This window comes from Thermobia domestica, chromosome 13 (assembly GCF_964235325.1).
Source record: "Thermobia domestica chromosome 13, izTheDome1.hap1.1, whole genome shotgun sequence".
NCBI classification, from domain to species: Eukaryota; Metazoa; Arthropoda; class Insecta; order Zygentoma; family Lepismatidae; genus Thermobia; species Thermobia domestica.
In genome coordinates this window covers 49363418-49376061 of record NC_137466.1, presented here as the reverse complement: position 1 = coordinate 49376061, position 12644 = coordinate 49363418, and the positions used below count along the sequence as shown (strand labels likewise).

Genomic DNA, 12644 nt, shown 5'->3' with positions numbered 1-12644 from the left:
GGCTAAGGCCCCTGAAAAAGTCATGCCCCTATAAGAACTTACTAGCTATACCCCTGAATGAATCTCTTTTCAGCAAATTGTATTCTTGCAACAAAAAGTCCTTCTCGTTGCTGAGGGCAGGGTAGTAAATGTAATGAAATGAAAAATGTGGCAACGTTGCTGCTTGTTATCAATAGATCTTACCTCTTTTCCCGCACGCGTCCAGCAACAATTCTGGTTGCTTCGTAATCGAGTTATGGAAATTCCAAGCAACACCTGTCCGTTCGCAACTGGGAATGATTTTAACAGATAAGAACAGCGTCCGCAACTGGGAAGAATCCCCCCGAAAGTTAGCAAAGCCCCCCCGAAACAAAATCGTAAATACGCCACTGTATACACACACATACACACACACACGCACATATATATATATAATATGTATGCGTAAGCTTGAAATTTCTCAAACGTTTACTTGATACATTATTACTTTTATTAAAACAATGAAATAATTTTTCAAAGCAAATTTCAGGCAGATAACTTATCAGTAATACAAAAGCAAATAAAAAATCATGAAGAAAGAAAGAAAAAAATCTCCTATGCCCCCTCGAAGTAAGAATCAATTTTATACTTGGACATCAGTTCTTGCGGCAAGCGACCCACTTTTTCAATCTGACCAAAGCATTCTAGGAACAAAATTAATTCTTCTTCATTTTCTGTGAAAACCTTCCTTTCCTCCCAAAATATCTTCAAATTCTTTGGTCTAGGACTCATCTCACACATTTTTGATATAAATCTTGGTGATTTATCAACAATATCATTTATAAATATTTCAACGATAGATACTGCGCTTTTAAAAATATTCAGTACGGTTTCTTCAGTAACAGTTCCTCGTAATATAACTTTCTTCAAACTATTTGAAATGTACATTTCATTCAAAGAAAATTTTGCCGAGCCTAATGAATGAATTTCAATTTCTTCTAAAGTTTTACAAGATTTAAAAAATGAACTTAAATCAATAACCCAATGCTGAGGGAATATATCATAACTTAGGACTAGTTTCTGTAGATTTTGGCCTTTGTTTACGATATATGGTATAATAACATTTTGCAATGAGTTTATTAAATCATCACTAAATCCATTTGACTCGTAACAAATTTTAAGTGATTTGAGTGGATTCAAATCTTGTAGAGTAGTAAGTCCGGAAACGCCACGACATTCGAGATCTTCAAGGTATGGACAGACAGATGATATCCATTCAACGATAGTATCGGACAGAATACCAAAATTTACATATTTCAATCTTAGTGTTCTTCCATTATAACTCTTAGGAGGACTCCAGCGTTTGAAATTGAAATTAAAGGAGAAAGACGTGGGTCCCAAATAAGTACCGAAATACTCCAAGTTTGGCAACAGTTCCAACAATGCCAGCAACATTTCCTCAGATATGCGGTCGTATTTTGTAAATGTCAAACTCCGCAGTGTGTTACAAAGAGGATTCTTCACTCTACAATATTCTTTTACTTTGATATTGTTGTCTGGAATAAGTTCTCCAGGTGATATCAATTCGCACATTGGCCTAAAAATATCTGATGTAATCCAAAATGTGCTTTTCCATTCTTGCTGATTATTGCTATTGCTATTAACGTCATAAGAAATTCCTCTGTCATCCAACTGAATATCCTTCCCATCTACTATTTGCAAACTTTGCTTTACTAGTATCTTTTGTGTTAGTAAACTAAGTCCAACATCCGATATGTCAGATTGGGAAATATCAAGTTTCTCCAGTTTATGACAAACTAGTCCAATGAATTCTAGAATTTCGTCATTGCAAATTCCAGTAAGTGTTAAATGTACTAATCCTCTAGCAGACTTCAAACTTTCCTTTAGTAGAGGGTACTCTATAAATCTGTCGAAAAATCTTCCACGTAGTTCAAGACAATCCAATGATCCTGAGAATTCTTTCACTAATTCAATAATTCTTTTCATATACTTTATTCCACACGTCTCAAGAAAAATATTTAGAGTTTTCAGTTCTGCTCTGCCAAAAATCTCGAGCACTATCAACCAGGAAGGAAACGGAAAATGTTTAGTGGTTGTGCACCTTCTTGCATTACGTATTTTTGTCTCAAATTTAGTCCAAAGTAAATTTAATACTGTAGTAGGTAGTCGTTGGAAGTAATCTCGTGTTGACTTTCTTTGTCTATAAAATTTAACATGATCCTGAAATGTTTTGGGTTTGTTTTCCAGAATCGTGCCCACTATTTTATCGGATATCAGTGATTGAAGTGACGGAAGGCGTTTTGACCACGGCATCCCAAACCTGAAAGAAAAATAACATTTTATAATTTGTGCACTATGTTGGTAATGTTCTCGAAGAATTTCACAAAATATGTATAGAAGTTTGTGATTGTTGTAGGCTACTCAGATCAAGCCTTAAATCTACAATGTTTGTAATTAATAACGCCACGTAGATTCACGAAATCTAACTTTGCTAGCTGGATAATATGAACGTGAAACTCGTCATTTTACGCTATAAAATGCATTTATTTTGGAGAATGATTTATAACGACTATTGGAGAATGTTTCAAAAGCTTCAGCTGGTACTTTACTGTATTGAGTAGAGTGTGCAGGTGAGGAAATCCCAGCAATTGAAACAATATTAAATCATTATGCTTGTGTTTCTTTGGTTCAGTCAACTATTAATTTCTCTTTCGAATTTTGAGACCATAGTTTTAATAGTATTTTGTTGTACTAAGAATCAGTAGTTTTGTAAAGGTCATTAGTCAGAAAAGTAAAGTTACGTGAAAATAGAACTAAAAACTGTTTATTTTTTAAAAATCCTGCTAGACATAAAATGATCGTCCTTCGTTTGAGAAAGTAGAGTTTTTGTGTCATTGTACGAAATTGTTTAGAGCAATTGTTAGCAACAAAAAGTGTACTGAATACAAACGCCATTTTCTGACCCATGACTTTTTCAAAACTACTGATTCATTTAATTGTCCAGTTACAAAAAAAAAAAAAAACATACTGCTTAGTTGATAACAACAAAATTGAGATTGAATTGTTTGCTCAAAGATGACTCACTGGTAGACTTTTGTTTCTGAGACGTTGAACCTTTTAGTTCCTTAAGTCATAATTAGGCCTAGGTGGTATCAACATACTAAACGCATGCATGATGTCTTCCGAACTAAACCTGTATTTGCGAATTAAGAGAAAAAACTTTATTTTCACTTTTTCTTCATCAATATCTATCCTCACTTGAAGTACTAGCAAGGAAATCGATTCAAGTGTGACACGAAATTTTGGGCGAGTTTATGTGCAAACGAAGTGTTTTTGTGTACAATTGAATCCATTAGAGGGAAAAACCCACGTTCTCAACTGTTTCGGAGATACAAGGAAACAAGGGAAAGGCTGGTTCTCCGATATTTTGCGAATTTTTGAATATGCAGCGATAATACAAATAAACGAGACTTTTATAAATGAAGAATTCCTTCATCCACGAAACTGTAGTAATACGTCGCCTTATACATGAGGGTTAGAGAACCGAAGAGTCCATAAAAATTCTAGGGGGAAAAATGTTTTGGAGAAAGAAGGCGAAAATACCGGAGTTCCATTGTTGCATGAAATAGGGGTGTATAGTGTTTATGTATAGGTTTCTTGGTACGCTGAATCGAATAAAAACATCATCAGTAAAATAGGATGAAAAGTGTAAAAAAAAAAAAAAAAAAAAAGGCCAATCCGAACTTTCCAAACATTTATAATTTCTATAATTATTAATCGATCGGAATTGTATGTGATATACAGTACATGAGGCGTACAGGTTTTCGTTTCTTAAGTGGAAAATACTATTTTTGTTTATTGATTCATACTTTGTGTTTTAATACGTGTCACAAAAGTACACACTCTAGTGCTTACGTTTGCAACAATATGTGTTTGTTTCATAGTATTTGATTTGTTTTTCTATAACACTTTTGCATAGATTATGACATTGTATTTTTGTGCACATAATAACGTCTCTGTTCCTTTGGCAATATAATTAATAAATTTTCAAATAACTTTTCTAATTTTCTACGAACTAAAGACATTATATATTAGCAAGTAATATCATACAATTTTGTTCTTTGTGTTAATGGCCCTTGTTATTCCTCACAGCTCCTCCTTTTTCTGGTCCCAGGTAAAAGTTACGCCATTCACCTCAACATTGGACGCCACTTTTATTCGCTTTGGTGTATCTTTCTAAATGTTTCAATGCAATTTTCAAAATATTCACTCGCAACATAGCCGAAAATCTACAAAATATAAGAGTACCAGTTTTCTCCTTACCTCTCTATATCTCCGGAACGGTTGAGATCAAGGATTTTCCCCTCTAATGGGTTTAATTGTACACGAAAACACTTTGTTTACGCATAAACTCGTTCATAATTTCGTGTCACACTTGAATCGGTTTCCTTGTAAGAGAAAATTTTGGTCAAGCATCATCATATTAACATGCAGAAGCCTGAGATGGGAACGATATACATGTGTAAATATCACAATAGAAATATGCGGTGAATATTTACTTAGGCCAAGATAAATATAATATGAGAAGGATGATAAGAGGAAGATCAATATTAGGGAGATTGGTAATGTTTTTTTCTATATGCAGAATCCAATTGTAGTTTTTTTCTTGAGGTCCTGAACCTTTCTGAAGAAAAATAAGAGTGAAAAATGTTGAGAAATTGCCTGAAAATTGGTCTCCAGTCCGTCGACCTATGTTTCCATCAGATCTCTCCTAGGGATGCGCACGAGACAAGATTTGAGGCTGTCTCGACTCGAAAATGTGCTGTAAAAGTGATGTCTCGACTCGAAAAATGTATATTTCTCTATTGGAAGAGCTGTGTCTCGACTCGAATTTTGTCAGGAAAATTCTGTCACGACTCGTCTCGTGCGCATCCCTAATCTCTCCATATTTGGGCAATCTTTTGAAGTTCGTTTAAGACTGTAACATTTTTCAAGTTGGTATCCACATTTATTACCAGAATCTTCTACGGACCACTATACTTTTCTCCCTTTCGAAAGTGAATTTATATTTTCTATTCAATGTTTTGAGCATATACAAGTACACTCATGTCCAACATTATTGTCGCATGTCTATAAATATGTTGTTGTAGGAATATTATTTGATAACGAATTAGCCCCGTATTTCTTATAATGTTAGTATGTGTATAATCCGTAAATACATGTATGTGGAAAATTTCATGTCAAGAGAGCAGTAAATAAAACGAAAACAAAACTTTCTTGTCCATTTAACAACATTTTGTTTTACTCACTTTAATTTTCGTATTTATAATTCTTTTCCTATGAAATTTATCACAAATATACATTTCCCCGATTATACACATAGTATCAGTATTAAAAGTACCCTGCAAAATCATTATCAAATTATATTCTTACGAGAACACATTATAGATATGTGACAATCATTTTGGACATGAGTGTACATATATTAATACCTTTAATTATTATTTTAAAAGTATGTATACATAGACATATTTTTGCATGCATACCTTTAATATTCATTAAGATCCCTTTAGTATCATATCGGTGTTAACAGAAGAAAATATCTAACAGTTCTTTCTAATAACTGAAGGCAAACAGAATATTTTATAATTAGATTTACATAACTTATTAGGATTTGTATAATATTTACTACTAATTATAAGATCTACAGGATGGACATAAAGTCTCTCCATGATAATAAACACTAATAACAAGAAAACAAAGAATGATAGAAGGATGCGTCTGAAAACACCGCTTCTATGATACTTCAAGATTTTGCCACAGCTTGTGCTGCCATCTATTGCAGCTGACCGCAGCGTGACAGTTATTTGTCTTAAAATGGCGTCAGCACAGCAGAAAGTGAAGTGTGTGTTGTGGTATCATTAGAGATGCAAGGGCTCGGAAAAAAACCGGCTTTTTTGGAAAAAAACTCGGTTTTTTCTGCTTTGCTTTTTTGCTTCGGAAATTTTGGGCTTTTTTCAAAATACTGATTTAAATTGATAAAACAGGCTTTGTATCGCTTCTCTATAACACAAAAAATCATTTAATTAGTGGTTGATGCTGATAATAATATAAAACATCGAAAATAAACTATGAATTTCGAAAAAATATTTCAAACAATTTTTCTTCAACATATTTACATTATGAATTCCACAGGATTAAACAATGTATATAATAAGAATTTTTTAACCTCCTATATACAAAAGTAAGCAGAGTTGGCAAGAACCGTGGCTGTTTTTGAAAATGCCAAAAACCTGTTTTTTGGGGGATGTTTAAACCAGGCTTTTTTGGTTTAAACCAGGCTTTTTTGACTTAGATTTTTTGCTTTATGTATTTATATTACATATTCACAGAAATAGCCTAAGTTTGTTTCGCCTTGATGTTATTATGCAACAGCGGGGTTATGCCGGAAGAAGTCCCATAAGCTTAAAGAAGTGCAGTCAGTAAATTTCTTAAGTTGAGAATATTCCGCCCTAGCCATTGGGAAAATCCCGTCATTACTTGAAATGTAAGACAATAACGGGAAAATCCTGTTATTGCTTTGCATGTAAAATTTAAAGGTCAACGTACCATAATCAGTACGCTAAAACTGAGGTATTAAATTACAAATTTAGTACCGGTACGTAGATATCATTGAAAGTCCAATCCAAGCTAATGTTGGAAGCTACGTAGGCAATCGATAAATTTTGCCAATTTCTATCAATATATTTAAGCAATATTGGCTTCTTTATAAAACAACACGCATTTAGGCATGTAGAAATATACAATTTGGTTTGTTTCGTATATTTAGGCTTAACATCCTTACGAAATACCGAGGTTATCAAGGAGAAGACTTTCGCTTAAACTGACATCCGAACCGCTACTTGGGTTACGCATGAAAGAAGGATTTTGGTTCGACCGAGAATTGAACATGGGACACCTTGATTAAAAGGTGAAAGGGAAATAAAACTATTGCAGGTAGTTTGATATCTGGAAACGTTACCATGAAGTTCACATGATTCGCATTTTTCATTCTTTTTATTTTTGTGGTTTAAACCAGTTATTAAAAAAAAAGTTGGTGTAAATCAGCCAGCCCTAAAAGTAAACACTTCTTTTTAAAGAATACACAAATAACTAGCAAAATAGTATGTAGTATTTTTACTTCAAAATATCCCATACCCTCTTTTTGAAACAAAATAAAATTAAAATAAAACATAAGAGAAATACTTAGATTTATATGATACACTTAAAGGCTGCACATCTAGAGCTTTTGGTTCTGTATATTCTTGAAATTCTACAGTTAAGTTTTATAGAACCACCATCACAGTTTACCCAATCCTCAAGTTTTCTGAATTTTTAACAAAAGGGATTCAACATATCATTACGGAACTCCCCCCCCCCAAAAAAAGACTACGGAATATATTTAAGTTAAGCTAAATACAACTGCACAACAAACATCACTGAGTGATTAGCTTTTGCGCTTCTATCGGGAAGTCCGAGATTCAACCAGCATTCGACCATTATGACAAAGCTTTTCTTCATTCCATCTGTGAATGTAGAAATAGTGCGTGTACTGTGAGTTGGGCGACTTCCTTTTTTATTGTTTTTAAATCGTTATTATTACTAATTACCAGCAGTGACGGTTTTGCGAAGGTTAGGGGGGCGGTCTTTCGGACTGAAGCCCGTTCCCCAAAATTACGGAATGTCTGCAACAAACGAAATATCTATTATTTATGCCTTTACTCATAAACTTCAAGCTCCCGTCAAATAAAAATTACGAATGTTTAAAAAAAACTAAACATTAGTAAGAAACCCTTCCCAAAATACTTTTCTAAATCCGCCACTGATTCTCAGTATAAAATGATTTTTGAAGTTGTATCCGGAAGATTATTGCTAAACATATAAACGAAACGAAATATTAGTTATGCCTGTACTCATAAACTTCAAGCACTTCCCAAATAAAATTAGGACTTTTTAGGAAACAAAACAATCAGAAAAAACCCTCCTAAAGTACTTTTCTAAATCCGCTACTGATTATTTGTATAAATTGGTATTCAAAGTTGTGTCCGGAAAATTATTGCTAAATCACTTCACAGCTACAGTATAACAGAAATGTGGAAGTACGGTTTGACGGATATATTGAAAAACGTACGCTTTGACGAATAAATAGAAAAACGGGCAAGTTTAACTTTTGCGCTAGAAGCTAGAGTACTAAAAGCTCTTAGAAATGAAACACGGATGACAAACTAGAGAAGAAAAGAGATGTCGATAACTCAATAGTTAAAATAAAGTTAAATAGCCTCTAAAATTACCCTCAAATACTACATTCTTCATGTTAGCTTTAATTCGTAAAACATGTGCTCCATCCATCTTGATGGTGAATTTCAGAGCGAAATATCACATTCAGGTCATGGAATTTTTATCTAACTATAGAATATGCTATAAGAAAGCTATTTAGATAGAAAAATCATGAAGTTGAAAAAAGCCAAAATTTCCAAAATTCTCGTTTTTTTCCCAAAAAAGCCGGCTTTTTATGTGAAAAAAACCATCGATTCAAAAAAGCCGGCTTTTTTGCATCTCTAGGTATCATGAAACAAAATCTCCCGTCACAGTTCAACGAACATTCAGTGTAATCCTTCAATTGGAGGGGGCTGCTCCACACTGAAGTGCTGATGTTCGTTCATTTCTTGATGAAATTTTTCCTAACCGATGGATGGGGAGAAATGGCCCAATACCATGACCCCCACGATCCCCAGACATAACTCGCCCTTGACTTCTTCCTGTGGGGTTATGTTAACGACAGGGTTTACGCAACACCAGTCCTAGATATTGCAATACTAAAAATAAAATAAGGGACACAATAGACACAATGACTCCTGAAATGTTGAGTAACACATGGATGGAAATTGAATATTTCATGGATGTTATGAGGGGAACTAATGGAGCACATGTGGAAATCCTGCGGTAGGCTCAGTGGTAGAGCGTGCATGGGGTCCCGGGTTCGATCCCAGCCCCCGCCAAGTGAACGTTGTGGTGGACAAACGCCGTGTGTGTGGGTTTCCTCGGGGTTCTCTCTCCCGTTTCTTCCCACTTTTTTCATTCCACCATTTCTTTCATTTCTCATCATCACTGTCTCCTTTAGCCTAACCGGCATAAGACTGGGACGTAAAACTCAAAGATTTCATTTCATTTTCATTTTCAGAAATATCTCAATTACCTTACTCTAGGGACGTGTTGAAAACATTGGAATATAAATGACTGTTTGGTGCTGAAATCATTTTGCTTTCTTTCTGTAGGAATATAAGTGTATGAAGAACGAATGGTGACTTTGTAAAAGGAATATAAATCTATGGAGAACAAATACCGAACTTTGTAGCAGTTTTGTTCAGTGATAACACTAATAAACATGCCTAGCATCTTTTCCACATAACGTTTCTAATGTAAAAATGAAATAACATTTATTTTGATTAATATTGTTGCAATTGTTCCCAATAATACCATTAATTATCCTAACTCGAATCAGGTGGACATTGTGGTGAACGAACACTGTGTATAGGAGTTTTCTTCGTTTCTCCCACATTCTTATTCCACCATTTTATCATATCATTACTGTCTTCTTTAGTCTACACGGTATAAGCGTGGAACGTAAAATACAGATGTTATTTCAATTTCAATAAATGTTGTATTTATCTTAAAATAGAATTGTTTAAAGGTTTGCCTAGGTGTTTGCCATGCATTTCGCGTGCCTACTTTTTTTTCTCACTACTTGATATACATCTTTCAAAAATGAAGTAAACATCAAGAAGCTGAAATTGGTATAGCGTTGAAGCGAAAGTGTTTAAGTTTCGAGAGTGGTAGGTAATTGCAAATATTCTTGGACTTTGCTTCGACCTTTAGAAATCCTGGCCGTACAGGTTTATAGGCTTATTGGATTTGGTGATCTGTGCTCAATAGAAATATTATTTTGGGCTTTCTAGCAATGAGTTAACTTCTTCTTACTTCAGATAAGTCTTCCACAACAGGCTCATAATGCTTGGTCAATACTAAGAAATCTGTAACTCTCATCGGTAATCGGGAATCATACCAGGCACAACAAAAGCGCGCACTATCTGTTTGGTACTTATTTATAACCTTTTGTATATTTTACGATATAAAACCCCTGAAGACAAGAACAAAAGCTCAGTCAACATCAGAAATATCTTATTTAAATGTTGTGTGAGCCACATTTTCGTTTAAAAGAAATGAAATACCCATTCAATTCATAATAATACCACATGGAAAGTAAGGTTTGCTCTAATTTGCTTCTCTTTCTAGCGTCTTCTTGTGTGTCGAGACTAAATAAAATACTGTGAACGAAATGAGGAATGAAGAAAGGGGGAGGAAATGGGAGAACGTCGAGATAAACAAAAATACGGTGTTTAGTTACTGAAAAAACAGACTTGGCGGAAGTTGGGGTCAAACCAGGGACCTTACGTACCAAATGGTAGCGCTCTACCACTGAACCACTACGGCTCTGTCATAATGTGTTATGCAATCTAATCACTAGGAATTGTGCAGCAATGAAGACGTACTCGAGGTTAGTTGTTTTATCGGTAGGCATACAACAGTATGAAAGATTTCGAGTGTCTTATATTATACATTTACTATACAATAAATAGTTGGTAAAAGTAGTAGTAATAGTAGTAATTTGTGGTTGTATTACTGAGTTTCTTACGCCCGCATCTTTCATCGTTCATCTTTACACAAAGAGTCCATTTAATATCAAAGCAATAAACTATATTCACGAGAAAAAATAGCCTGATTTTCCGAATATTACATAACAAGAAAATACATTAAATACTTACTCTTTCTCGGGTTGAGGAATCACAAGTTGTAGCTAATTTTGATCCAACTCCTTTGATCAGTTTTGAACTTTATTATTTTTGTCGTTCACTGACATGGTAATGAATCTAATGCACGCCAATTCTTGAAAGTAAGTAAGTTAGTTTATATAAAACATTATTGATAATTTTTTTAAAGTCATTGTTGAAGTGTGTTAACTGTGTGTTATTTTCTATCTCTCAACTAGAAGGCTCAACTGTGACGACTGATCATTGAAATGGCTACAATCAATAGCCGAAAAGTGAAAAATTCACCACCAACAAGTGAATCATTGACAGTGCTTTACAAAACTGAACGTGAAGATCACGAATGAAGGGGATTCACCTAAGTCCGAGTTAGTAAAAATAACAAGAAATCATTGTGAAAACGTGTGTGAGAAAAATAAAACTACACATCAAGTGTGTCCGTTTGTGCAGAAGTAAAGATCTTATCGAATTCGCATCCACCTTTTGCGAACAATTTGTTTACTTCCAAAATATTCTCGGGCCTTTGAAATATAATCATAAGGGTTATATCTTCAGAGATTGGCGACGAATGTTTCAACAATTTTGGATCAAATGCCAGAGTACACGTCCCGAATGTTGATCCAAAATTGTTGAAACATTCGGGACGTGTACTCTGGCATTTGAGACATGCGATATGCACACCCTAACGAAGAAGAACAACAACTTGAAAGTCCACTTAGTTGAAGAGCCCCGTTAATATGACATATCCTTACTTAAGAAAGATGTTTCTGCGGGTCACTTTGAATCAGCTATTTTGCCACTGAAACGTAGCAAGGTAACCACGAGACCGCCTCACAAAGTACCAACAAAACCAGACCAACATCCATTAACTCAGCCTCGAGGCCAATCTTTTGAAGACCTGAACATCTGATCTTGTGTTGCACTCAGATGGAACGTTTGCATCACATACGTGAGGATCTTGATGCATTTCATCCGACTCTTAACTGGGCTAATGGACTTTTCCAATCTATTCAGCGTCAAGAACATATCTATCTCTGACAAATTCCACAAGGTCATCCCTTAAGTGACAAACATCTATGGATCGAGACAATCAATTGGCTATCTTGTTCAATGATTTCACAGTTTCACATATAAGTAGATTTGGCAATTATTTGTTTTACGCCATCAGCTTTGCTCTCTTCGGTCATGAGTTTTACGCCTACTTTTTATGACATGTGGGAACATCGAGACTAGATACTCACTCCTCGAGAAGATCTTCAACACGAAGTGCTCTTCATCGACAGCGAAGATGATCTCCTAATCACATATATCACAGCTCTGAGATTGTCTCCGAAGAAACCGTAAGTGAAGGTGGAATAGTCGAATTGATGGATAAGATATATTTGAAAGGCCATCGACAAGGAAAAGCCTTGTCGCACTGATTGTTGAATCGCAAAGAATAGCGTGTGGTAGCCATTAATTTGAAATAGAGAATATGATACGTTCTTCGTTTGTGGGATGGCCATTGGGTGCAAATCAATAACATGTAGCACCAGAAATAGATACGAATGTTTCACATGATAAAATGGATGTTGAAGGTCAACGGATAACTAGTTTGTGTAGGATGGAGTTTTTGGGTAATGACGTTCATGAGTCGATTAATGAGGCATTTGCTAACAATGTTATACTCTTAATTGGTATCAATTAGCATAGGAGGGGAGTCATGCTGTTCATCTTCATATAACCGTTCAAAATGTTGATAAAGATGCTAGGAGATAGTACACTGACTTAGGATGGAAACATCATCCGTTTCTAAGCGCG

At 34.8% G+C, this 12644-nt stretch overlaps 1 protein-coding gene across 2 annotated transcripts in view; it reads right to left on the bottom strand.

Moving 5' to 3' along the window:
- Nucleotides 1–437: 437 nt before the first annotated feature.
- LOC145668131 (uncharacterized) overlaps nt 438–12644 on the bottom strand; it is a 298659-nt gene continuing 286452 nt past the window's right edge. The window contains exons 1-2 of one of the 2 annotated variants that reach the window (XM_081735694.1): nt 10842–10964; nt 438–2299 (exon numbers count right to left, since the gene is read on the bottom strand). In XM_081735694.1, coding sequence (XP_081591820.1) covers nt 574–2292 — 1719 coding nt within the window. In that variant the 5' untranslated portion in view covers nt 2293–2299; nt 10842–10964 and the 3' untranslated portion in view covers nt 438–573. Of the gene's footprint in view, nt 2300–10841; nt 10965–12644 lie in introns of those variants that run through there. The other variant, XM_081735695.1, reaches the window with a different exon arrangement.